This window comes from Rhizomucor pusillus (genome assembly GCF_041956525.1).
Source record: "Rhizomucor pusillus strain CBS 183.67 unplaced genomic scaffold VTP01scaffold_23, whole genome shotgun sequence".
Classification (NCBI taxonomy): Eukaryota; Fungi; Mucoromycota; class Mucoromycetes; order Mucorales; family Lichtheimiaceae; genus Rhizomucor; species Rhizomucor pusillus.
Genome location: NW_027192165.1, coordinates 170,550 through 196,201, shown reverse-complemented (window position 1 = coordinate 196,201; position 25,652 = coordinate 170,550). Strand labels below are relative to the sequence as shown.

The following is a 25,652-nucleotide window of genomic DNA, read 5'->3' as shown; positions in this document are numbered from 1 at the left end:
ATTTCATACTCTTCCAGTATCATGTGCGTGTTTCCCTTCGGACGTCAGCGTAGCACATCGGGATAGAGCCGAAGTCGTTTGGGGGTCGGCGGGTGAGGAAAAGATGGAGAGTGCAGAGAGGGGAGGCCTGTGGCAAGTTGCACGGTGGCGACACTTTATTTTAGTCACCAATATCCTACAGGCTTCGTAGGTCTAGCAGGCGCGTCAAGACATGAAAATCAAGAGAAGACTCTCGTAATGTAACTGAAACATTACGTAGTAGATAGCAGCAGAAGAGCTGTTGTTGTTTCTTAAAGCTAGGGCTAGCATGAAACAAAGGAGGGAGGATGGATGAAAACAAGACCATCACCCTTTGTAAGCCTAGCAAAATGCACAACCAAGTAAAAAAAAAAAAAAAAAAAACTTTACCCAGACCGGAACCCAGACGAAGCGAGTGCATGCAGTTCCTCCATCAGAGTCGCATTTAACGACGGAAGGGTGGCCTGGATACAAGTAACCGGCGAAGGGTCGATTGCACCTGGGGATGTGCTGGCACTGGGGGCTTCGTCCAGCAAAGTAGATATTTTAATGATGAGGGCAGTGGCGAGTGGGGGAACAAATGAGCCCTGTTTTGGGCATGCCGATTTTGGAATGGCGCTTGTCAGATGCATCCCGGAACGAACAAGGTCTCTTCGCCGATCTCGTACCTCAACACAACACACCCCCCGAATGGTTCACGCGTGGTCGGCCCTCCCTGTTCCATGCTTTTCTCGTCTGGCCCTTTTTATATAAAAGAATTGAAAACTCTTTGTGTTTTCGCGATCCCCATTCTTCCTCTTTTCTTCCTCCTTTCCTCTCCTCTCCTCTCTTCACAGCTCTCCTTCACACTGCGTGTGCAATGTCTATTGATTTTCTATCCAGTGACATCGTGTTTCCTTCAGACTCAACAGAGTCAAAACTCGCTGCCAGATCCTTTTCAAAGCTTCCCGACCCGGTGGACTGGGCGTTCCACGACTATTACAGCACAGCATGCGAAAAAGTGTTTGCACCTATCCAATCATTAACCGACCTTCGAAAGTTGGATCCCGTGCCGCAAGAACCCGCGGTCGAAGGCAAGCCTATCTCGGGTGCTGTTGCTCAGCTCGATGCGCTTCAACAGAAAGTGAAGAACCAAGATCCTCAATCTCTCGTCTTTATGCTTTCTAATGCCATCAACAAGAATTCGCCCGCCGCTGTGCCACCGAGAAGCAACCCTGACCTTCCGGTGCCTAATCCACCCGATCATCAGCAGAACCTGCGTGCTGCACTGCGAGGTGCACTCGAGATCGTCGAAAACGACATGCAAGACAATCATCTCATGCGCGTAAAGCGAGGGGAACCAGCTTCTTCGGATGCCGCTAAATCCGAAAGCTGGACCTGGAAAGATGATCTTGTCCATAGCTCAATCAATGGCATTTCGGGACCATCTACGCGAACACCTTCTCGCAGACAGCAGCCCATTGAAGATGATGAAGATCTTGATTTCCTCTATGACCGTGTCCCATCGCCTGCATATGACACCATCAATGAGAATCCTATCCTCCTCGACTCATCCGTCGTTGCATCACATATTAGCTCTTCCATTGCCATGCAGGAAGATTGTTTCTTGCCTGCTCCGGTAACTACCCCTCCACCAGCAGCAACTGCAACAGCAGCTCCTGTCTACAAGCCCATCTATCCAGCATCACCAAGCAACCAAGCAACGCAGCACCAGCACCAGCAGCATCAGAAATCATCACGCATCTCAGTGTCAACCAAACCAGAGCATCAGTCTCAAGACAGATCATCATCTATTGCAAAATCCAAGGCCTGGCAGGGTCTGGTCAGCCGACTCAAAAAGAACCTCGGCCTCCCGCTCACAACAAAGAGCAAGCAGCAAGAAGAGCAACAGCCAAAGGAAGAATCTGGTCAGCAACGCCGCTTCCAGCGATTGCTCAAGTTGCGCAAGTTTTAAATGCATATCAAGGCCCATAAATTCTTTCTCTCTATCACTCCAAGGCCAGGAACTTGTTCTACTGTACATAACTTTTCGTTCATGCTTTTTTTTCTCTTTCTACCGATACCTGGTCATCCCTGCCATCATCGAGATGTTGCTCCAATGTACATATGGAAATTCTCCAAGCCAACCGAAAAAGCATGGCATGCAGAATGAAAATAGCACACACACATGGGTGTGCTCTATCCTACCGCTCCTCCGGGTTTCTCAAGCTGGCTTGTGTATCTCATGTGCATCCTAAAAGAACCTCACGACCATAGCAACCCCCAAAAACTTTTTGTACTCGAAGCCCGTTATTAAATAGCTCTCTTTTCAACTATAATATCTTGTTCGTAATATCCAAAGACAGAATAATAATAAAAATGTTCTTGCTAATCTACATTGTTGCTATGTACTTTTGCCCTTGTTGACCGGCTGTGCAGGTTAGCAAACGGTTGATCCGTGGATAGAAATGGCAATAACTTTGCAAATCCCAAAACGATCCTCCTCCTCCTGAATTCACACTCGCTCGCAGATATGCATGCTTTTCCTCCTTGCAAACATTAGTCGGATTGCTGGCTCCGAGATGATCATTTATCCAGAATCATCTTCTGGTGGACATATGATGTGATTTGCGCCGCCGCCGCTGCTGCTGCACGGATGCACATTGTTTGATAATCCGGGAAACCTTGTGCATCCGGAGCAATCCAACCGATGTAAGAAAGAAAAAAGCCAATACATCCTTTTTTGCTGAAGGAAGGTGGTACATTGTAGACGAGAAGTCTGTGTGTTTCCTTAATGTGGCAATGCTCAGCTGCCCTGCTTCGGTGATCTCTTGCCCGAGATGCCTCCTCCGGTCTTTTTTCTGATCGATTGTCACAATGGTTTAGTAACGATGACATAAAACAGGGATCTATGCTCGTACTATACATTGTTGTGTGAGGGCCGAGAAACCTGTCGTGTGCGAACCAGCAGAGCGGGCTTGGAGAAGATAAGCACCGAACTTGCAATGCCGCACTCGGGGTTACTTAACAATGAAGCAAACACATTGCTTGTTGCGTGTGGAGATGCGGGACAAGCTGGCAAAGGACGAGGCATTCTATAATGTGGACGTACAGTAAACTTTTTGGGTCGATCATGGGCTCAATCTTGTGCCACCTTTTTGCATACATTACGTACGGCGCAGAAGACGTGATGCCGGCGGATCTTATCAAGAGAAGGAATAAGATTATGGTCATATATATTTTTGCACATCCAGACAAATGTAACGTCTGTAAGCATATACTGGATGTAATGCGAAAAGCGGAACGTAGAATACGGAGCTTATGCTGGACGTTTCCATGAATTAATCAGCATAGCAGTGGCTTGCGAATGCTCAGTACGGGACCGCATAGCACTTGTCTCACGACTTTGGTTTCCCTGGAATGAGCGAAAAGCAGGACGCGAACGCACCGGTGTCCACGGCGCAAGCGTACCGATCGGCGGAAAATGCACTGATTTTGAGTCAATTACCAAGCGATCCAGCACAGTCGCAGCTTGCAACCGTCGTCGCAGAAGCTGTTAAAGATATCGTGGAAGGCCGCTACACCAAGGTTCTCAAAGAAAGCCCTATCTTTGACAGCAAACTTGGTAGCAGCGAAGCTGACGCGAAACTTTTGGAAACGGGAAACGTCGACGAATGGCTGGAACAACGCGTGATTCAACTTGACCTAGACGACAAGGACGTCAAGTTCCAGGCACTGGCTACCGGCATTGCTTGTCTGAATGCGTTTGTACAGACAAACTGGACAGGTCCCTTGCTCGACTGGCAAGTGAGCGAAATTCTTATTAGCAACAAGGACAGTACGCTCGATTCCAAGATACATCGTTTTTGTTTGACATCATTGTCTGAAGACAGCGAACAAGTGTATCACTTGACGCAGCGCATTGGCTTGCTGGCTTTAGCGCGACGCATCTTGCTTGCACTCAAAGATAAGTGCGACACAGCTTCGTTTTGGGCAATGCGTGCAGTATTCCTTCAACAGCAATTATTGGACGAACATAGCGCGACGCTGCAAAAGTTCCTATTCGAACTATCATCGCACTGTGCACCTGCCTTTGGCGTCGAGGGTGATGCTTACAAGACCGACAGCGAGCTCGCTAGTCTGCGTGTCCGTCATCAGCTAGAAGATGCACTGATTGTTGGTTACTACGGTCAAGATAAAGAGGCATACGAAAAGATGAAAGAAGCACAGGCGACGTCTGGTTTCCAGTGGTCTCTGTCAGGTGCACTTGGACGACGTACAAAGTTCCAGCAGTTCGATGTGACGCAACTTGTCGTGCTTGCCGAGAGCAAAGAAAAGGACAAGGAAGAAAACAGAAAGGATGGCGAGCAACTTCGTCCAGAAACTGTCGAATTGAACGATGATACGCTGCTTGACAATGTTGCATATGCAAAGACAGAGCAGAATGAAAAGGAAGCTGAAAAGCGACACGGCAACATCCGGGTGATCGATCAATGCTTGCTGCTGGCGTTTTGTCTCAACGTCAAGAACACCAACCCGGAGCACGGTCTGACCTCGGAACAGATGGCTCCATACGTGACCCGTGTACTCGAGAATGCAAACAACTGGATGGTTCACACGATGGGTCTGCTGCACAAGACACGTCTGGAAGCACACAAATCCCGCACCGTCGAGAGATCGGCGCTGCAGCTGCAGGCACTTGTGGATCAAATCAAGGTTGAAGACTCAGGGGTCGAGGAACGCATGGCATATTTTTATGATCTGCTGCTACCGAGCAAGTGGGAAATGGAGCGCGAGCTCGGCAAGCGCTTCGTGTCTCTTGGTGTGTTGCGATCAGCTCTGGAAATCTTTGAACGATTGGAAATGTGGGAAGAAGTAGTCGCGTGCTACCAGATGCTTGAGCAGCCCAGCAAGGCCAAGGAGGTGTTGTCTCGACTCATGGAGCAAGACCCTGAATCCCCGAAGCTGTGGTGCATCCTCGGCGACCTCGAGCAAAATCCCGACCACTGGCTCAAGGCTTGGGAGATCTCTGGAAAGCGTTACGCGCGTGCCATGCGTACCTACGGTGCATATCTCTATCGACGACAGAGATATGAGGAGTGCATTGATGCGTACCAACGCGCTTTGGAGATCAATCCACTTTTCGAGGGATCGTGGTACGTCCTTGGCTGCGCTGCTATGCAAGTGGAAAACTGGGATGTTGGTATACGCGCCTTCCAGCGAGTTGTTGCTCTGGATGTTGAGCAAGCTGAAGCATGGAACAACTTGTCAAGCATCTACATGCAGCTGGACCGGAAAGCTGATGCATTCTTGGCACTCAAGCAAGCAACAAAACTCAAGTTTGACAACTGGAAAATGTGGCAAAACTTGCTGGTGGTTGCAGTTAGTGTCGGTCAGTTCCCAGACGCCATTTGGGCCATGCAACGCGTCGTAGAGCTTCGATGGGATAAAGTCCGAGAGGAGGCAGTCGACGTGCAAGTACTGCAAATGCTGGTGGACAATGTTGTACAAAACTGGAAGGATCCCTTTGAGCGAGACGGCGTACGACTAGCCCGACAAGTTCAACGGTTGCTTGAGGAAGTCATCCTCAGCCGTATCACAAATTCTCCCGATATCTGGCGTGTTTGCACCAAGTTTTACATGTGGCAGCAACGATACGTTGATGCTCTAGAAGCTTCCGTTAAAGGTTACCGAGCTGTCATGCATGATGCCAGGATCGAGACAGATCAGCAGGTGTTTGAACATGTGGCATCGGTTGCGTTGGAAACGGTCGATATTTATGAAACGCTCGGCGAGAAAGAACAAGGCGGTGCACCCGTGTGTGCCGATTGGCGATACCAGGCTCGGCTCATTCTCAAGGGACTCATGGGCAAGGTCCGCGAGGTGTTTGAAGATACCGATACCTATGAAAAATTAAAGGACCGTTTGGAAGATCTCAAACGCTCGTAAGGATCGCTTCGCTCCCGTCTGTATCTCTCTTTCGCATTTTGTATATTGTATATAGAAACACTATTTTTTCATGACGTTTAAAAAAATAAGAACATTCTACTAGTTTTGATGATAGCATCGCAATCAACAATGGATAGCGTGTGTGTTTGCCAAGCAAAAACAAGATAAACAGAGCGCAAAAAAGTTTAGGTTCATTTTTTGAGACAAAAGGAAAAGTGTACATGCATTGAAATAACGATATATGCCAAGTAATGATGATAGAAGAGATAAATATATGCATAAGGTATACTACAAGTGTGGAGTGGAGGCAAGGATGGAGAGAGGAACGTGTGTGTGTATTGTACGAGGGAAGTTGGGGGAATATATATGGGGGTGGGAGGGGATATCAATTATCATTATTACTTCCGTCCTTTAGACAGTAGTGCGCTTGTTAGGACGTTGAAAAGAGATAGCCTTCTTGAGCTTTCTGGACAAGTTCTTTCCTTTGAGGGTTAGACGGGATGCTTCGCGACGCAAAGCTCTCTTGGCTGGTGCAGATGATGGCTGCACGGACGAGGGAGTGGGTGGCATGGATGACGAGGACGCGCCTCCAGAAGAATTGTCTGCCACGGCAATAGGAATTTCCTCTTCCTCGTCGTCGTCAGCCTCCTTGTGGGAATCGTCATCGTAGTGGCTAAATTGTTGGTTATCGTCCGCGGCCACCGCGGCCGTGGTGGTGCTGGTGTGGTGACCTGCAGGAGATGCGCCGGCGCCACTCCCGGCAGATTCATCCGCGCTTGACACCGATGTCGTCTTCTCTGGGGCTGTAACAAGCGAAGCTGTAAGATCTTGCTCCGGCTCTCGGTAGATAACCACGCTTCCTGTCACTCCACTTATTTCCGCTGGGGCGTCGCTGCTTGAGGTAGAGGTGGAAGAGGAAGATGATGACGCAGCAGCAGCAGCGCTGCTTTCACGCTCTTGTTTTCGTTGTCGTTGCTTGAGTTGTTTCTTTGACGTTCGCTTCAACAGCTTTGGCACCTGTGTTTTCCATTTCTTCGTTTCGGACGCAACCGTAGCTGCAATTGAAGAGACTGTCATTGAACGTCTCTTTGAGAGTTTTGTACTTTGCGGCGCAGACGATGCAGTTTGCGTAGCATCATCGCTTGCTTCCTCGATGCTTACGACCGGCTCTGGCTCTGGTTCCGGCGCTTCCGGCTCTACTACGACATCTTTTAATTTACAAGCTGTTAGTATGTACACGAGAAATGTCTCGTATCACTGAGGCTGTACCTGGAACAACAACAGCTGGAATGATCGGTTCCTCCTCCGTTACGGACTCTCGAGGTTGTACAGAGTATTCTTGCTCGTCGTCTGGCTCTGCCGGTGGATACACGGTAGGCCGTTCCCAGATTTGCTGAAGGTATAGGACTGATTGTACACGAAGCATATAAATGTCTTGTTGGAGCAGAGAAAGGAAATGATAGAGAAAGAGATAGAGAGAGAGAGAGAGAAGCAACAGGGAGGAGTTCGGATATATGCAGTATTTAAAGCAGTAAAAAAATGATTGACTCGGACCCGTTTGAATTTTACGCTCCTTGTTTGTCTGATCAAACAAAAGGTAGCAACAGCAGCAGCGCAGCAGCAATTGACTGACTCATAACCTCTCTCTCTGTCTGTGTGATGTGTGCGTCATGTCCCAGACAATATGCAGCAATTAGTTGCCCGCAGCACTGTTTTGCCCCTCCGCGTAGCACTTTTTCTTTCGCACTCTTCCTTTACTAGCCGGTGTGCCCCGGATCTGCACAGTCTTTAGATACATCTTTTACATGCTTCCTTCGGCTATCATCTCTGATACACTTGACACGCAGGAACAAACCAGCTGATCGCGCGATTCGTCGCTGGTTGCTCATACAAACACGGAGATGCTTTTCGAGCGGTGATTAGTTTCCAGGGCGACGGGCTGGTTGTACAGACAGATGCAGGCGAGTATACACTCTTTCCACAAACTGAACTCAACCTTCATCGCATCTCGTCAAGAATCGAGTCCGCGTTTCCCACAGCGTTGCAAAGAAAGCCAGAGCTAAACCGTCAACTGACTTGGCTGTGGCTCACGACAAAGTCAGAAAGTTATGGAGTTCATTTGCAGTCCAAAGTGAACATGTGTAACCTTAATGCCGCTCTTTCTTCGGAGTGAAGCAGCTGTCACCCTGATCTTCTGGAGTACACTTTTTCCCAAAAGTAAAGTCGCATTTTGTGAAATTTTATAATACATTTATACACCAAACCACAGATTGCAGCGACATTAATTTTTGGAAAGAGTGTATGTAAATGAGGCACCAGTCTGGATTTGAGCTATCCTCGCAAAAATGAGTCACCCTGTCAAAATTGAGCCAGCCAGGAATCCGATGAAAGACTCTGGCTTTAAGATCAAAAAAGCTTTTATAAGCATGCCGATTGAGAAGCGTTCTTTGCTTTTATTGCTTTTTCTCTGTTTTAATGGAAGATGCTCTGGCTGGTGAGAAGGGATTATAAATAAACCTCTTTGAATAAACACTATATTCTATTGTCTTTCTGAAGGTTATTATCTGGCTCAAGTTTATGGCCATCATTTTCAGGACAGGTGGCCCAGATTCACTTAGCTGGCTCAATTCAGGCGAGGTGGCCCATTTTCGCTGGGAGTGAAAACATTATAACTGCTCGTTCTTAAGTAAAGAGGCAGAGTCAGTTCATACTCAAAAACGCGTGATCATCCTATGTGCCGTGAAGCGCGCAATACATACCTGGCTTTACCTCCTCCATAGCATGCTGCCCACTGCTTCGAGGCCTCACCGCTTCGCTACCACCTGCGAAATGACGCGTACGTTGCGATATGTGTGGGGACGCGCGCACTTGCATGGCAGACCCCGATCAACTGGCATCCTGTCCGCTACCTCATCAGCTTGATGCGCAATTTATGACCAAAGCTTTGCAAGTACATGTATCCTTCTTGAGATCTGGCGCGCGTATTGGCACGCAGGGCGTCTCTCAATACGTCTTCTTTCAGCCTGACAGGGTGAGTATGGATCTACATCTGCTCTGTCATCCATGCGATCTTTGCAAAACAATATAGCTACATATGATACCCTGTGTGTACGTTACTATCAAGATTTTTGTTCATCTCTTTACTCCACGTCTTACCGCCTTCAGCGTACAAGCGACCGTTATATGGCTTTTTGCGCATTAAATAATGTGATCACCGAGTCGAAATATAACTAAATTGTCGAGCGGCCACTGCAAAGGCACAAAAATCTATACCCTTCATCGATGCTCAAGGCAATCGTTATCAGTGTGGCTCCGAGCGGTTAAAGTTCCCTGCAGACGTCATTGACATAGGGTAGCAAATCTATCCTGACTTTCCAACGTTTCGATCAGTTTGCTTTACATAAATAGCTGGCATCCAATATCAAGCTTGCAACAACATGACCATTCTTACAGCCCTTTTGATGTCCTCAGCTCTGTTTGTGCCAATACACGATCTAACGACGTGTGAATCCTTGAAGGCTGCATGTGAATGTATACACGATTGCTGCTGACTTTCGGAGACGCGCCATGCATAAAACTGGATTTCCTTCGGACACAACATATTCAGAACATCACGGCCTCGGACACAACACTTTTCACTCTCGGACACAACATCCAATAATCATCCCAAATAATCTAGCGTATCAACGAATCGCACTTGACCTTGACGGTAGCAGCTGTCAGATTATGGCTGTTGTAGAAATTTCCTCCACAACGACACTGCAGGTGCAAATGACGAACGATGCTGGACTTCGTCGTAACAACATGGCCATCCCAACGCGCAATAACCTGAGCAGCTTGTTTCAGCTCTTCTTGGTTTTCAAATCAACAACTCAACAAATTAGACATTGCATTGTCCGAGACAACATTCGGAAGGGTAGGTTGTTGTGTCCATAACATTTGAGGGGACAGGACTTGAAACACGGTTTGACACATATCCAACCTTCTCCCTGCAGCAAAGGTTATCATAGGGAAAAATGAAGCTACATCTTGCCATCAGCGCAACCAAGAATGGGCGCAAAGATCTATTCGACAAACAACTCACTTGGATTACCAAAAATTTGCAAACTCCCTAAATTTGCCTAAGCGCGAAATCAATGAAAGTTTCCGCCATCCGTTGCATTTTCTCAGCGAAGGAAACAGAGCATAACAGAAGTCGAACGGAAAGGCCCACACGTGGTTTAAGGTAAAGCATTTAATCATCTTCCTTGCCGCTCATTTAACTTCGTATATAGAATCGCCACAAGGACGCTGAGTACGTTGAGTACTGGAAGAAAAGGAAAAACCCAAGCGCCAACGACAAAGGAGAGAGCAGCACGAGCGCACCGCTCAAGGATTCCCTGGCGTAGATGGCCACTGAAGGAACACAGTTCCTGGCACGCATGGCATGGTGTACAATACAAAACACGACTACAGAGGTACATAGACGACAATCCGTCGTAGCTGGAATGCATAATTTAATGGTTAGCCAGGCGTTAGGTGTCCAGACAAACTACGACGACGGAGCAGCATCGGGAGGGATCCATGCTCCAAGTGGTGCCAGCAGCAACCTGCAGTCCGCTAAACTTTCAGAACCCGGCACGAAACTCATCGATGCCATACTGTCTGCGCCTGTTTGCGCGATGGGGCTGCGAAAAGCCGTGGTGAAAATATATTTCAGCGAGCAAGCTTGACCCTGTCGTACACGAGGATTACGTGTGCATGCGGGCAATCTTCCAACGATTGTATGTATTAACAATAGGCAGCTGACAGCACCTTATCACTAATATTCCGTCAGTGTACGCGGCCTTTTTCCGCTGTCCATCCACATGCCCGCCGGACACTGGAGCGCACTGCAGCTGCCGCGACTGTGGTGACGAGTGGTGTTAGAGTGAAATAGCAGTAATGTGAGACTCTTGTAAGGTTCTTTATTAGGTCACCACGACTTTATATACTTCTATCAGATTGAAGATGATGTAATACGTCCGTTTCATTCTCCTCTTTCTCTTTAACAACCTTGGATACCACAGCAACACTCATTCCATTTTTCAACGACCTTTTCCTGCAATTTACAGACCATGTTTCTCTCGGATGGTTAGTGTGATAGCATGTCTTCTCTGCTTTTTTATTAACTGAAGTATTTATAGGCTTGAAATTGGGCAATTATGCCACGGAAAAACACAAGCTAGATTGTCTGGCAGTCAGCATTAAGCGCAGCTGCCCATTGATTCTCATAGAGTTTGCTGGCGGTATTCAAACACATCAAGTCGGCAAAGCGTACCAAGGCCGCAAAAAACTGAACAAGATGTACAAGGAGGTGCTCCTGTCGTGCCCGCAGCTAGCCTGCAAGAAGAGGTCGACGGTGTTCTGTGTGCTTTTTTAGGTAATGAAATCAAAACTATATATCCAGCGAACCAGAATTCATTATTGAACTAGACGGCAAGGCGACGTTTGACAACTTTGAATCGAAGAAGACCAACGAATACAAGCTGCAGACTCATGTCGAGGTAAATTAGCTACGGATCCTTGGTAATACGTTGCTGACATGTGTTTCGACAAGATCAAATTTCCCGAGATATCAGAGCAAGCGCAGGACGTGGCGAAGAAGATGGGCAAATAGATTAAAAATATGCAAGTTGGACCGGAGAACACGCGTGTAGATGAACGCTGTCATCTATCCATGCCACTGGTGACCAGATCATGTCTTTCACATTCATTTGAATCTCGGTTGCCATCCTGCTGCTTCCAGAACTTTGATATAGTTCAGCAAGTGAAGAGTGACATGCTTTTGAGCACTTTGAAGAACGACCAAATTTTCTCATTACATAGCAGCATATAGTTTACAAGTCTCGTGCCACCTATCCTTTCTTTTTTTTCTCTTTTACACTGTTTAGTTTCAACACGTATTTTGTCCTCAAAGAAGTAAGCGTAACCCTACTTCGCTTATAACTTTTTTGTTTTTAAAGTATAATATAATAAAATCATAGCTCTTTTCACGTTCCACTAGACTAGAGTATGAATAAGAGTATTGCGAGAACCATAGTTTAATCATTCGATTCTCTATCCACAATACAAACTACTCGACATTTCACTGACTTCTCTTGTTTGTTTATTTCTATTCTTTCGCACACTCTACAAAAAGCTGTTTTTCATCTATTGTAGGCTATGTGTCAAAAGCACGCGGCACGTAACTGCCTACATGCTCTCCCAGTCAAATCTAGCGCTTTTACGTTTCTTACGTTTCTTACGTTTCTGACTATTGTATTGTTCAGTTATCGATATTTGTAAGCACAAGAGATAAGTATATTGGATATACATACTAATCTGAGAGTACGAAAATGCTGAATGTAAAGAGAATCGAGAAAAGAGGTAGAAAAATTTAAAAGGGTGGGTTCCCTTATATAAAGAGATTGCGCAATAGTCTTTTCGTAATGGTGTACTCTGCAGATTGCTCAAAGTTGAGCAACTGAGTTTATTGGGAACGGGAAAATGAGGGCATGGTTAATTATGGCAAATTCGAAGACTACTCACTTTGCTTGCTACGAAAGTGTTCAACCGGAACAAAAGGATGGGGAAATACAAGATATGGTGTAGGGTAGACATATAATGGTTTTATTGTGCTACGAAGGCTTTTCTGGAATGAGTTCGCAGGCGCGAACTCTAAAGTCACGCATTTGAGGGTTGCAGGAGGTGGTATCACCACCCGCCCAAATTGAGCGAGCCAAGCAATCTGAAGAATAGATTCGCCATAAACCTGGGTCAGATATAACCTTCAGAAAGACAATAGAATATAGTGTTTATTCAAAGAGGTTTATTTATAATCCCTTCTTACCAGCCCATAGTAAACGGAGAAAGTGCAATAAAAGCAAAGAACGCTTGTCAATCGGCATGCTTCTATTTAGCCACAAGTCCAGCTTACAATTTATGCATACAGCCTCATGAGTGATTTTCTAGTTGCAATATGTACCAACTGAGACTCTAAATTCACATTTCGATTCTGCATAGGGCTGTGGGTTTAGAGCGCTATTGTTTCAGCTTGTCCACTTAACAAGGAAGCATTGTAAAGTTCTGGGCAGTCCCGCCAGGAATTTTCACAATAAAAAGTTACGGAAGCAACGTTCAATTTACGTACGTCCTTACAATCGATTCAAATGTCATCACATGCAGGAAACGTAACTATCCTAATACACTCTTTTCAGAAAGTAAAGTCACCCCCAATGAGAATAGATTTCGCGCCACTGACAAATCATATGTCGCTTTTCCGGGATGACTTGCCGCATAATAACTGGGCAATCCGAGAGCATACAGTGCTAAAAAACTCAGCGAAAATGGGCCAGTAGTTTAAATTTGAGCCACGCCTCCCAAATCGAGTCGGCTAGACAATCTGGATCAGCCATACCAATATGTGGGTCGACCACGAATTCGAGTCAGAAGTCAATATAAGGAAAACCAGTAGAAGTGTAGTAATTTTTTCATCGTACGCGCCCAAGCTTTTTCAAGTGAGGGAGAAAAGCTTCTTGTGTCCCGCTTATGCATGCGATCATCAAGTGTGCCTGGGTGGCAATAGCAGGTCCTTTAGAACAATACAATGGCTAGAATCCGAAGTGACGAGTTTGGATCAAGGCTTATGAATCTCACAGATGTTATGTTGCATGAAGATTAGTTAAAGAAACGAATCAGAATGGCCAATTGCTTTCTCCTACGATGCTCTTGAAAACATATTGCCCTCATTTTCTTCGTCGCCGATTGGTGTGTGGAAAGAAACTGATTGAATTTAGTAAAGAGAACACGGTTGACGCGAAGTGCCGTTTGCGCAGCCTTTCCCAAATGCAAATGCACCTTATAGACATCATCACACTGATGCCGCACTACAGCACATTTTCATTCTCATTTTACTTCAAAAAGAGCCCGGAGGCCAGAATACCCAAAGGCTAGGAAGCCCAAAGGTCAGAATACCCAAAGGCTAGCAAGCCCGGGGGCCAGAATACCCAAAGGCTAGCAAGCCCAAAGGTCAGAATACCCAAAGGCTAGGAAGCCCGGGGGCCAGAATACCCAAAGGCTAGCAAGCCCGGGGGCCAGAAAGAAAGAAATAATTAATGAAAGAAGGAGAAAATGCCTTTTTATAGTTTTTGAAACCATCGTGACTGTTAAAAAATAAAAGAAACACCGAAATTGCTGCACAACCATTCACGCCATGAAAAAAATCTGCAGTCGTGCAGCCGATGCTATTGTGCAGACCATCAAGTGCAAGTCAAGGGCCATGGGCTGGCCAGTAAAACTGGTGATGAACTGTATCAGCTCCTGATCGCAAGCGAGATTTCTGGGCTATGGCACGTTGCCAAACGAGATGCTCAAAGGTACAATTTATCCAAAGAATTACAATCCATAACACTAACATTTCGAGCTAGCTGCGCGTACCTTCACTTTGACACACATGACAGCGCTTCGGTGTACTACAACACCAAAAAAAATTCAACTTTCTTTGTTGACGGGCTCGAATTGATTGTAAAGCCAACAAAACTCGAAAGCGGCCAGTTAGTCATCTATAGTCAACAGACGCTATCATTTGAACCAGCCCATGAACCAGCCCCGATACAAATACCAGTACCGGAATGTACACCGCCTCCCACTCCCACCAGCTCCTCCTCTCACTCTTCATCTGTTTCGCCACCTTGGAAAAGGTAAGTCTAGAATGTGGCACGATAATTCTTCTTTTCTTTATCTCGGTTTAATGTAGAACGTTACAAGAAAGCTACAATCTGCTCGAAGAGGAGATCGAGAAGACCAGACGAAAATTACGGCGACTCGAACGATAACGCTGAAACAAGTGCTAAGTGATCCCTCTTCCCCTTAAATTGATTTGTACTCTCACACCTATGCCAACCTTTTATATATTTACCCCATGTACATCCTCGAAGAAAATACCTTGATGTTGACTTCTGACTCGAATTCATGGTCGACCCACATATTGGTATGGCTGATCCAGATTGGTCTAGCCGACTCGATTTGGGAGGCGTGGCTCAAATTTAAACTACTGGCCCATTTTCGCTGAGTCTTTTAGCACTGTATACTCTCGGATTGCCCAGTTTTTATGCGACAAGTCATCCCGGAAAAGCGACATATGATTTGTCAGAGGCGCGAAATCTATTCTCATTGGGGGCGACTTTACTTTCTGAAACAAGCGTATGTTTATATTTAAGCATCTATTTCTTGACTTCATCCACCTGACAAAGGAGCACACGTGCATCCACCAGCTGGTTTTCCTCGACACGCATTGTAACTATGCCGTTGTGGCGAGAAAGCACCTTGACTTCGGTCTTCATGGATTCAATCGAGAGCAGAGGATCGTTCTTTTTGACAACAGTGCCGGTAGGTGCAAGGATCTTCAAGATTCGGCAAGGCATGGAGGATGTGTAAGGTGTAACTAGGAACGTATTGTTCGTTATATACTCTTCGTCGAGTGGACATATACTTCCACCTCCTTACCGCGATCATCTTCGCTTTGCGTCGCAGAACTTTGGAGTCTATCCAGCTTTGCAATCTGCAGAGGATAGCCTTGTACAAAATCGTGCACAAAGTAAATCTTTTCATGAATATCGTTGACTTGCTCGGCAATGTAAAAGTATTGCTGGCTGCCATCTTTTGTACAAGCAAAATCGAGCAGACCACATGGTCAATTTCAGTTTACATTATCGACCACCCTCGTACTTACTGACACTGCACCGCAGCAAACCAGCGCAGCCTTCCACCCCTCGGGGACCAGGAGTCTCCTTGCCAAAGTTTGCTTCGTAGAGTACGACCGAGAGCGGCAAGTCTTCTTGCTTCTGTTCCTGCACATTCTTTGTTTTATCATTATCTGTCACGGGACTGACGCCGCACTGGAAAGCATGTCGTTTTGGTTGTGTTTCGCCAATGTAGTCATATTTGACCTGGAATTGTTCTAGATCGTTGATGAGGAACTTTTTGGCAGGCACTCTCGATTTGACGTTGCGCCAGTTAGGCTGGATATTACGCAAAGGAACGCGCTGCGTCTTGCGGATAACCCAATCAAACAGCGTGGCTGCAATGATGCTGCTCTGCAGCTGCTCGACCGTCTTTGAAGGGAAGAGTCTGTCACGTTCAATGGGAATAAAGTTGGTATCAAAAGTGCCCGATTGGAAACGAGGGTTAGTCATGATGCTAATCAGAAACTTTTGGTTGGTAATGACGCCAAGGATAACAGTTCTTGCGAGCACGGTCGCCATGCGACGGACAGCTTCAATGCGTGTTGGAGCATGCACAATGACTTTGGCGATCATGGAATCGTAATAAATAGAGATCTCGGAGCCATCCTCGACACCAGTGTCGTAGCGCACGCCTGGCATGGGTTGCGTAGCATCTGCCGGGCTCCATTTGCGTATCACGCCTGTGCGTGGGCTAAAGTCATTGTCAGGGTCCTCTGCGCACAGACGGACCTCGATGGCATGACCGCGGAACTGGATGTTGTCCAAAATACCCAGTTGCTTCAAATTGGCGCCTAAAATGCTATGTGTGAGCTTTCGTTGCAACGCCGATCATAATATTATGAATATTTACCCTGAGCAACCAACAGCTGTAGCTCAACTAAATCGAGACCCGAGATTGCTTCTGTGATAGGGTGCTCTACTTGCAGGCGCGTATTCAACTCTAAAAAGTAAAACTTTTTGGTTTTCTCGTCCAAGATGAACTCTGCAGTTCCTGCGCCTTCGTATCGCAATTGGCGACAAAGCTCTACCGCCGCGCCCGTAATTGCTTTGCGTAGCTCCGGATCGACAGCAGGCGAGGGCGTTTCCTACCAGTTTTCCATTGATAAAAAGTCTTGTTTACGCATGTTTCTACTCTTTTACCTCGACAACTTTTTGATGTCTTCTTTGGACAGAGCAATCACGCTCGTTAATGTGATAAACATTGCCGTACTTGTCACCAAAGATCTGAACTTCGACGTGTCGAATACTCTCAAAGTATTTTTCAATCAATAGTTTGTCTGAGCCAAAAGCGCGCAGTGATTCTCCCTTTGCAGCTTCAATCTCTTCCCGTAACCTATACAAATAGTTCGTAAGAAACAAAATCTTCCATTACGCGTCTTTGTATCCACTACATACTTTGATGCGTCGTAAACTGCACGCATACCGCGACCACCGCCTCCAGCAGATGCTTTGAGGAGAACAGGGAATTCTAGGGCACCACACGTAAATTAGAAGGTACAGAATTGAAATATATTATTCTCTTTGCGTTGCACACCAATTTTCATGGCCTCTTGGACCAATCGATCAACACTCTGATCATCTCCGTTGTAACCGGGAATCAATGGAATGCTCGGTGCGTTTGCCCTGATAAATTGCTTGGCTGCACTCTACTCGCATTGTTGTTGTCACATATCATGTGAATTTTTGTGCAGTAAATTAAAAATCACCTTGTCACCAATGGCTCTGATGGACTCAGGGGTCGGTCCGATAAAGTTGATGCCTGCTTCCTTGACACGCTGTGCAAAGTCGGCATTCTCGGACAAGAAACCGTAACCAGGATGAAGTGCATCTGCACCCGCGCGTTTGCAAACTGTAACAAGCTTTTCGCCGTCGAGGTAGGATTGTGCGGCGACGGATGGACCGATATGGTACGCTTCATCTGCCAGTCGAACAAACGGCGCATTTTCGTCGCTAAGAAAAATAGAATAATTACGCATTTACTCGATATTTCCCCTGGGCGACATATCTTTCTCTTCCTGTTTCCTTACCTGTCAGAGTACACCGCGACGGTCGCGATCCCCAGACGGCGGCAAGTTCGAATGACACGACAGGCGATCTCACCTCGGTTGGCGATGAGGACCTTGTTGATAGGTGTTGTGACAAGAGCCATGGAACGCAAAGGGTGTTAGAAAGAAAAAAAGACAGATAAATGGGAGAAGAAGGAAGCAAAAATGATAGAGCCAATGTATCGGTGGGGGACGATTTGTGTGTGAATGGCACGTTTTTCACAGAGAACAAGTTGCACTGTATTGTTCGGCATGATCCGTTCCCCACACACATCGGATTTTGCAACCCCACAAAAGCTCACATGAAATTTACAATCGACCACCCCAGCTTGCTTGCGACGCAGAAATGTGAATGCTAAATTTACTGCATTTTGTTCAATACGAGAAAGCGAAAAGAGTATTGCTACATTACAACGTTTCCTGAACGCAACAAGCTTAGACTTCGTACTGTTTAAAACGCAAAACGTACGTGTCAGCTAAATTATACTCGATTGAAAACATTATTCTTACCTTCTTTGCAACCATTCCCTCTGGAGGCTTTGTTTCAACCTTCTTTGATCCTACTTCAGCCCAATTGGTTGATAAGCAAGTTCCATTGCTTTCCACAAAGCTCTTCATCATTGCTCTCTTGGTATCATCGTCGGCATTGCTGTAGATCTGCTGGAAAAGTGCATTCAACGCGGCTTCTCCTTCCGGCTTCTCTTGGTCTTTCTCGATATCTCGTACGAGCGCGTTCCAGTCTTTTGGCTTGCGCGCACTAGAAACGGATGCTGGTGCCACTATAGGATTTTAATTAGATCTTCCTGCTTCTGTTGTATTGACCAACTAAGACGGAGGAAGAGAATACTTGCTAGATGCCGGTACGACGTCTTCGCCTTCCAGGGTTCCCCATTTGATACCCTCCGTCTTCTTTTTGAGTTTGATTTCGATCTTGGTGGAAAGCACCTTGAAAGATGATTCCTTTGGAACAATTTCATGAGCCAGCGGATCAAGTTCCAATGAGTAGTCCGAGGCTGTTGGCATTTTGATCGTCAAGGAGAGCTGCATTTTTACCAAATTTAGTTATCACATATGGTAACTACTACGAGTCCAATCACAAACCTCTCTGTCGGTAAAGTCCACCGTAACATTTTCCTGCTTTACATTCTTGATGAATACTTCGACGGTCACGAATGAATCGTTCTGAAACCATTCATGTCTGGATGATACAAGCCATTGTCAATAAATAATTTACTCGAATGCGTATGCATAACGTACCTGGCCCTCACGTTTTGTGGAGTTGCTGTAGTCGGCTGCTGTTGCTGCGCGAATACTGTGTTGGGAGGTACATCCGTGGCAGAAATAGTAGCAGGAGTTGCTTTTTGCAACGGTTAGTTGAGATATCAACGGGAAGACATTGCAACAATTCATTGTACCTGATTTAGGCGGAAGCTTCTCGGCGTTTTTGCGCAGCCATGTTGCCAAAGTCTTTTCATTTGGATTTAGGGCATTGGCGCTATCAAAATGTTGTTGTGCTTCTGGATATTGTGAAATATGATGTAGAACAATGCTATGTGTAGAGTTGCATTTTGTTTTCAATATCTACTGTGTTGCGAAAACGCGGATCGCACAATATGTATATCTTTACCCTTTCTGAAGATGCGCACGAGCGAGCAGAGATCGCGATCCTTGGGAACTGTTCAAGTGGTCCAAGGCTTTGCTTGCATCGTCTAGGGCTTCGTTGTATCGTTTCAACTTTTGGTACGTGGTGCATCTATGCGCGATCAATCGTTAGCCCGACGTTGCAGGAATTGCGACGACAGATCGCAGTACCTTCGCAAAAGAAACTCAGCGTTGTTCGGCTCTTGGTCGAGAGCTTTGCTGTACAGTTCCAAAGCTTCGTCATAGTCTTCATCGAAAAAGGCGTCCGTTGCCTTTGCATATAATTCGGCTGCCATTGGTGCAAAGTAAAAGAGGTTGAGAGCTGCGGAACGAGGTGGGGAGTTCGACCATATTCCGCAGGATTCTGGTCGGCGAAGTTTCTGAACAGATTTATGGGTGCCGGTGAGCCATCGTTTTTTATCAAGGGAATGCTACTAATAATAAATGGAATGTCCGTAAGCCGTTGCCAGCCGTGGGCTGTACGCAAAGTTGCTTTATATACATGAACGCCACTGAGCCAACATCAAACTTGTCTTGCACTGAGAGAGTCTGATAATTACGTTGTGTTCCCAGAGCAAAAAGCAAGCAACAACAATCGAATAGAGTGATCTACAGTATGTCTATTGATCTTGACAGACCTAATTATATCACAAACAGTGGGATCCGCCCTGATAATGAACTGAATTCTCTGTAGTCCCCAAAAAAACAGAGTCATTTGATGTGACCAGCACGTAAAAGTATGGCCACGACTTTAACATCCACCCAATCCTTTTTAATCATTCAGTTTAGATTCGCAGTGGGAGATATCGGGCCGAGACACCAGCGAATGCAGCGAGTGAGCAGCAGGAGAGGCATCGGCGACCAAAGGATGAGGTCAAGAACTTCAAAATGGAGCAGCAGACACGGTGCAAATTGCTTGAGAAAAAGGCGCGTCTTAGAGGACAAAGGGGAGAGGAAGCCACGACAGGCTATTCGTACAACATCTATTGATGCACATTCCGTAAAGTTAACCAGTAGCTATTTCTCAACGCTATTTCCTGTATCCTGTAGCAGCGCTTTTTCATCAATTCAAGCTATGACCATGGTAAGCCATGCTTGGAGACATATTTGGTATGATGTTTACATATAAACAAGGATGAGGAGCGCATAAAGAAAGAAATACAGGCATATTTTTATGGGGTCTATGGGCATTCGTCTTGTAATTGCTTTAAATGTTTGCTCTCTGATAAACGAATAATAACTGGATCAACCAGCCTTTCCAAAGACTTTGAGGGCTCGCTGGATCGTTTTGCAAATAGTTTTGCAGAGATTGACGCTTCATGGCTCTTTTTTAGAGCATCAAGAAGTTCAAGTGTTTGCTCCAGCATAGCCTATTCAATTTTCGTCAGTGCATTGAAATTCTTCATCCACAGACCATCTACGAACTCCAATGTTCATGAAGGTTTGCACATATTTCAACAATTTTTCGCTCTTCGACGACCAGTCGCTTGGTATCGTAGCCTCTTGTTCCTTATGCATCAAGTACAGATTCTCGTGAAAGACGCTCATTGTCCAATGTTGGATGGCGTCTCCTATAGAACAGATACTAACGTTAAAGTCATGATCGTAGATGAACAAGAGTTTTACGTACCATGTACATGAAAAAATGGATTTTAAGCTTTTTGAACATATGGAATTCAGCAAACCGATACTCGGATGCAATTGTCTGAAGAATGGTCAAAAGACCAAACACCTCCCTTAAATGATCGAAACGTGCTTTGTCTGGGGATGACGCATTGAGCGCTTTATTAGACGTTTCCAGCACTGTATCTCAGAATTTTTCATCTCTGTTGCTCTCATAATGCCATCAGCATTGTATCTTGATCAGGAGTCTTTGAAGCCTTCATTGGGACAGGACTTTTGTCATTGACAACAGTTCTTCTTCGGCCGGAAACAGAGATACAGCGTGGCCTCGCATTCGCAGCAGATGTTTGCACCGTAAAGAGCCGTAACAAGCTGCTCAGCTTATTGCGCACAGGAATGATTACACTTTTACGACGAATTCCAGCCGTGTTCGTCACTTGTACTTGCAATGTCGTTGTGATGGAACTTTCCGCAACAACCATATTCTGCCCGCGGCGACTGTTCAGGTCAAATCGATTCGCTACGACGATATTGTCCTTTCATCATCAAGGCTCTTCCTGTTCGAGACCGTCTCTGGGAAGTCTGGGAAATCAACGATCAGCATAACTATCAGATGATGGAAGGTGCTATCGTCTTCCATCAATATCGCAAGCTGAAGGAAGAGGATCTTGCTGCAACATTGAAGCTTCTTGAGGCAGATACCAGGCCGAAGCAAATTAATGAAGCCCTCCGCGACACAGAAGGGAAGAAATCCCGGACTTCCAAAAAATCTGGATAGGCTTAGGATGCGTATAAAACGTAGCAACGATAATATGAAAGGCAAAATGGCGTACCTGGGCGCATTCCTTGACGAAAGAGGCTAAAAATCCGTTACCAATACGTCTCGGAAATGCATCTTTTTTGCCCTATCCTGGCAGCATTAAGAAAGCACCACGTTTCCCTGAGGTTGTTCTGGTAAACGCAACCTATAGGACGAACCAATATTATATGCCTGATGTGAACATCATCGGCGTCAGCAATGCTGGATGTCAACAGCATGGAAGACCGGATTGGTGCCGAAGCACGTGGTATATACCGCCTCCAGACATACCGCCAATCTTGCCCAACGATTTGTGGCATCCTTCTAGCAGCTCACCCAAAACGGAGGACAGAAACATCGAAGCGGTACCAGAAACCGACGATTTTGGATGGTACCAGGAGGAAGGCCCTTTTATCCATCCAAAGTTGCCAAGCTGTTTCGGAGTAAGGTCTTCGCAATGAGCTTATCCCAGCACATGATAACAAAGAGGAAGCATGATGCTATCGAGCTAGCTGATACGGAACGATTCCTCAACCATACTCGCTTCGAGAGCTGAGACTCATGAAAAGATGTAAGCAATGCTTACGTTAGTTTGCTGACTGGATAATAACAAACTTCCTATAAGGCTGGACCTCATTGAAAAGCATAGCGGTGATCTATTGAATCCAAGCAGTAAGACCGTTCCGGTTACGGAGGGGGATTACCTCTCGAAAATCTGGTGTCCAATATTGAACAGTCTTTTCAATGTGAATAGAATCAACTCCTATACTATCCAGCGCAAAAGCGACACATATGGCTCTACGAGTGAAGGCATGATCAATGGCTTTAAGATTGATTTTCGATTGATTCATGACTGCAAAGGAGCAGAATATGACATTGCTGCGGGAGAGCTTGCGGACATCATGACCGCTACAAAGAGCAAGCTAGCACGGGATGAGAAAACTCCTGAGAGAAGGGAAGGACGTTCTTGACGACCTGTTGACATTCGCACATCCAGACGAAAAGGCCTTCCAGGGATGGCTGATGCTACTGAATGATAAGTCACTAAAGGAATAATCTATGGTGGTCCCCTCTAAAGCAATAATTTTGCAGGCCCAAATGGATCGGTGGCATCTATCCTTTAACCAGGAGTTTATGTGGCGTTAGCGCAGTTCACCTTTGCAATGCCCAAAAACCTTGGAGATCTGGATGGATTTCAAAACGTGCTGGATGCGCTATATACTTTCAGATTCAGTGGTTATATTCCATTCATGCAATTAATTAAAACCATATACTTTCATCCGAAGACATCGTCCAGAGACAATACGATAACATCATTAGACAATTACAAGAGGCTCTCCAAGATTTGTAGACGGTTCAAAAGAAAACAGGCTTGTAGCAAAGATACGACACACAATTGCAACAAAGTCACCGCTATCGATGATCTCCATTTTGCAACCGACGTTAAGCCTAAAGGTTGTCCCAAAGACATCAAAGGAAAGCGGTTACCATCCAAGTTTGAGATGGTGAATCATCCTAGTGATAAAACCGTTGAAAGCACGGAAGTGGATCAAGAAACCGAGATAATGGACCCTACTATGGACGATCACATTATTCTGTGGCCGAGAAAACGGGACTTAGAAGACCATTATCTTGAAAAAGCGATGACGAAAAGGTACGTACTAAAAGCAATTCCGCTACGATGTATATATCATTGAAAACCTATGAATAGATTGAAGCAAGCGCATCCTCCACCCTTGCAATTTTTCGTGCATTCTGACATCCCTCGGCAGCCCATTATTGGCACCGTTGATGTCAAGCCTGATGGATGGGGCAGGTTTCGAACGATCGCTCATGCAATATACGGGGACGAAAGCAAATTCTGGAAAGTCAAGGAAGATATGCTCGCTTGTTACAATCGTAACCTGGCCAAATACAAGCAGTATTTCACCAGCATGTACAATCTTACGAAATCCGAGACACAGTTTCCTATGGACTTGATAGCATCGGTGACAATTCGGCTTGTCCAATGGAATATTGGTTCTCCACTCCAGGTTGGGCACAGTTGGGCAGCGGATACTTTCCGCACGCCGGTTGCTGTGTACCCTGACAATAGCGGTCCTGTTCCTCCCCTTCTTTATCTCCCATTCGAAGGACCTGTACAAAGAAATCAATTACCTTTGCCAATAATCATGCAACTTGTCAATGGCTGCCATTAGACAACCGTCAACTTGCGACGAGGCATGAAAATCCATTGGCCCATCACAGAAAGGCATATAATATTCGCGTGCAAGCAAATGGGCATAACAAACAATCTACGCAAGATCATTTGTCGCATGCTATCAATCAAAAAGTCCTCGTTCTCATTGACTAAAATGCAATCATGGTTATTATTATTCTTATTGGATCAAAATCCAAGCATTAAAAGAAATTGCAGCGTAAAGCCCTTAATGGTTCTGGTGACGATCTTACGGACACCGCATTGATTATTAGAAATAGAACCGCTCATTACATTTGGAAACCTGTGCGACGGTATACAGTGATTAGGCAGGTGGGGTGCCCCTAGCAATTCCCTTTTATCAATCACTTGGAGTGTTTCGTTAGCTAAGACTAGGCGAGCCTACTGTTTTCAGAGGAAAACAATGAAAGGGAAGGATAGAAAGGACAGTTAACGAATTGATTATGCAAATGCTGATGTTCCAATAGACGTTTTTCTTGGAAATCGTTGTTGACCTGAATATACTACATACATAAGCGGTAAATATTATTATTATTGGCACAGTACACGTTTCTCTGAGATATAAAGAGTGCAGCATACAAAGTTACTTCCGTCGAGGAAGACATCGCAAAAGCCAAATAAGCTATTAATATTTGTACACAAAGTTAGGGTTTTGCTTATCTGTGAGATCATCGAATGAATGAAGACCCTTCTCATCCAGTTCTTCCTTATGTTGTTCTAAGTAAGCGGCCTTCTTCTTGTTCTGATAGATAAAATACCATCTCAATGCAACTAGCCAAATAATCAGAACCACGTAGCATCCAATGTGAACGGCAAATGCCAAGAAATATCTAGGTGCATCTTGTGAGCGGAACAATTGAGGACCTTTGGAGAAAGACTGAAGGTTAAGAGAGACGTATGAGTTAAACGGGGAACTTGTCCTTACCGATGGCGTTGCCTGCTGCCCAGAAAATAAAGTTCATCGCTGTTGCAACAGCTTTCTTGGTCTGACCGCCAACGTTTATGGTTAGCAGCGAGAGGGATAAGGTTTGTGCACCCCAGAAGGACACAACAAGGTAATAACACAGCAAGAGACCAGCTTGCATGGCTTTGGATGTGTTTGGTACGATCATGAGAACAATAGTGCCCGCGATGAACCTATTTTTTACAGCTGTGTTGTAAGTAAAATGAAACTCTTTGCGTAAATGGCACACTTACGGAACTACGTAAGCGATCATGATAGGAATGTTGTGTCCATAGCGGTTTGAAAGGTAGGTTGAAGAAAGCAGACAGAACATAATATACGCACCAAGTACCATAGCCAAAAGTTGAGTTTGTAAGACGGTAAAGCCAAAACCTGAAATGATCAGGTTTGCAAAGGCGCCAATGCCAGAATTCGGTAAGGATGTGAGGAAGTTGACGGCACAGTATGACCAGCACTGCAGTTATATATCTGTCAGTAAACATGCGTACATATTGGAGGGTGTAGAGTTCAGTTTGCAGATATATATTTTACCTGTGGATCCTTGAGAGCTTCGTAGAACTGCTCTACACGGAATTTCTTGTTCTGGATACCTGTTCGGTTGGATCGAACGCGTTCGATAAGTAGTTTTTTATCTTCTTCGCTGTAGCATTTAGCACGCATGGGTCTGTCTGGA

General features: G+C 45.6%; 13 protein-coding genes across 13 annotated transcripts; 8 read left to right on the top strand and 5 right to left on the bottom strand.

Annotated features, from left to right (window-relative positions):
• Window positions 1-877: 877 nt before the first annotated feature.
• VTP01DRAFT_5593 (uncharacterized protein) lies at window positions 878-1,972 on the top strand (the record flags this gene model as incomplete). The annotated part of the gene is made up of 1 exon (XM_069384402.1): window positions 878-1,972. One exon carries the CDS (start codon window positions 878-880, stop codon window positions 1,970-1,972), a length of 1,095 nt encoding a protein of 364 aa, XP_069235261.1.
• Window positions 1,973-3,417: 1,445 nt separating this feature from the next.
• On the top strand, window positions 3,418-5,946 carry VTP01DRAFT_5592 (uncharacterized protein; the record flags this gene model as incomplete). The annotated part of the gene is made up of 1 exon (XM_069384401.1): window positions 3,418-5,946. One exon carries the CDS (start codon window positions 3,418-3,420, stop codon window positions 5,944-5,946), a length of 2,529 nt encoding a protein of 842 aa, XP_069235260.1.
• A 411-nt stretch (window positions 5,947-6,357) lies between these two features.
• VTP01DRAFT_5591 (uncharacterized protein) lies at window positions 6,358-7,372 on the bottom strand (the record flags this gene model as incomplete). Its single annotated transcript, XM_069384400.1, has 2 exons — window positions 6,358-7,154; window positions 7,216-7,372. The coding sequence occupies 2 exons, from the start codon at window positions 7,370-7,372 to the stop codon at window positions 6,358-6,360; spliced, it is 954 nt and encodes a 317-aa protein (XP_069235259.1).
• A 1,446-nt stretch (window positions 7,373-8,818) lies between these two features.
• VTP01DRAFT_5590 (uncharacterized protein) lies at window positions 8,819-10,135 on the top strand (the record flags this gene model as incomplete). The annotated part of the gene is made up of 3 exons (XM_069384399.1): window positions 8,819-8,977; window positions 9,670-9,862; window positions 9,942-10,135. 3 exons carry the CDS (start codon window positions 8,819-8,821, stop codon window positions 10,133-10,135), a joined length of 546 nt encoding a protein of 181 aa, XP_069235258.1.
• A 199-nt stretch (window positions 10,136-10,334) lies between these two features.
• On the top strand, window positions 10,335-10,854 carry VTP01DRAFT_5589 (uncharacterized protein; the record flags this gene model as incomplete). The annotated part of the gene is made up of 4 exons (XM_069384397.1): window positions 10,335-10,403; window positions 10,458-10,598; window positions 10,646-10,709; window positions 10,763-10,854. 4 exons carry the CDS (start codon window positions 10,335-10,337, stop codon window positions 10,852-10,854), a joined length of 366 nt encoding a protein of 121 aa, XP_069235257.1.
• A 188-nt stretch (window positions 10,855-11,042) lies between these two features.
• VTP01DRAFT_5588 (uncharacterized protein) lies at window positions 11,043-11,584 on the top strand (the record flags this gene model as incomplete). The annotated part of the gene is made up of 4 exons (XM_069384396.1): window positions 11,043-11,058; window positions 11,112-11,289; window positions 11,375-11,471; window positions 11,525-11,584. The coding sequence occupies 4 exons, from the start codon at window positions 11,043-11,045 to the stop codon at window positions 11,582-11,584; spliced, it is 351 nt and encodes a 116-aa protein (XP_069235256.1).
• Window positions 11,585-13,552: 1,968 nt separating this feature from the next.
• On the top strand, window positions 13,553-14,780 carry VTP01DRAFT_5587 (uncharacterized protein; the record flags this gene model as incomplete). The annotated part of the gene is made up of 5 exons (XM_069384395.1): window positions 13,553-13,606; window positions 13,782-13,910; window positions 14,176-14,321; window positions 14,373-14,645; window positions 14,702-14,780. 5 exons carry the CDS (start codon window positions 13,553-13,555, stop codon window positions 14,778-14,780), a joined length of 681 nt encoding a protein of 226 aa, XP_069235255.1.
• Window positions 14,781-15,167: 387 nt separating this feature from the next.
• Window positions 15,168-17,838, bottom strand: VTP01DRAFT_5586 (uncharacterized protein; the record flags this gene model as incomplete). Its single annotated transcript, XM_069384394.1, has 9 exons — window positions 15,168-15,388; window positions 15,451-15,603; window positions 15,677-16,480; window positions 16,540-16,774; window positions 16,830-17,022; window positions 17,085-17,157; window positions 17,224-17,335; window positions 17,396-17,639; window positions 17,717-17,838. The coding sequence occupies 9 exons, from the start codon at window positions 17,836-17,838 to the stop codon at window positions 15,168-15,170; spliced, it is 2,157 nt and encodes a 718-aa protein (XP_069235254.1).
• A 331-nt stretch (window positions 17,839-18,169) lies between these two features.
• On the bottom strand, window positions 18,170-19,671 carry VTP01DRAFT_5585 (uncharacterized protein; the record flags this gene model as incomplete). The annotated part of the gene is made up of 8 exons (XM_069384393.1): window positions 18,170-18,181; window positions 18,245-18,513; window positions 18,586-18,775; window positions 18,836-18,932; window positions 18,992-19,091; window positions 19,150-19,283; window positions 19,362-19,487; window positions 19,547-19,671. The coding sequence occupies 8 exons, from the start codon at window positions 19,669-19,671 to the stop codon at window positions 18,170-18,172; spliced, it is 1,053 nt and encodes a 350-aa protein (XP_069235253.1).
• Window positions 19,672-20,556: 885 nt separating this feature from the next.
• On the bottom strand, window positions 20,557-20,923 carry VTP01DRAFT_5584 (uncharacterized protein; the record flags this gene model as incomplete). Its single annotated transcript, XM_069384392.1, has 2 exons — window positions 20,557-20,745; window positions 20,801-20,923. The coding sequence occupies 2 exons, from the start codon at window positions 20,921-20,923 to the stop codon at window positions 20,557-20,559; spliced, it is 312 nt and encodes a 103-aa protein (XP_069235252.1).
• A 292-nt stretch (window positions 20,924-21,215) lies between these two features.
• On the top strand, window positions 21,216-22,768 carry VTP01DRAFT_5583 (uncharacterized protein; the record flags this gene model as incomplete). Its single annotated transcript, XM_069384391.1, has 6 exons — window positions 21,216-21,276; window positions 21,339-21,437; window positions 21,505-21,692; window positions 21,818-22,240; window positions 22,310-22,368; window positions 22,423-22,768. 6 exons carry the CDS (start codon window positions 21,216-21,218, stop codon window positions 22,766-22,768), a joined length of 1,176 nt encoding a protein of 391 aa, XP_069235251.1.
• Window positions 22,769-22,960: 192 nt separating this feature from the next.
• On the top strand, window positions 22,961-23,995 carry VTP01DRAFT_5582 (uncharacterized protein; the record flags this gene model as incomplete). The annotated part of the gene is made up of 2 exons (XM_069384390.1): window positions 22,961-23,451; window positions 23,509-23,995. 2 exons carry the CDS (start codon window positions 22,961-22,963, stop codon window positions 23,993-23,995), a joined length of 978 nt encoding a protein of 325 aa, XP_069235250.1.
• A 645-nt stretch (window positions 23,996-24,640) lies between these two features.
• VTP01DRAFT_5581 (uncharacterized protein) lies at window positions 24,641-25,639 on the bottom strand (the record flags this gene model as incomplete). Its single annotated transcript, XM_069384389.1, has 4 exons — window positions 24,641-24,879; window positions 24,941-25,152; window positions 25,213-25,433; window positions 25,511-25,639. The coding sequence occupies 4 exons, from the start codon at window positions 25,637-25,639 to the stop codon at window positions 24,641-24,643; spliced, it is 801 nt and encodes a 266-aa protein (XP_069235249.1).
• Between the last annotated feature and the right edge of the window lie 13 nt (window positions 25,640-25,652).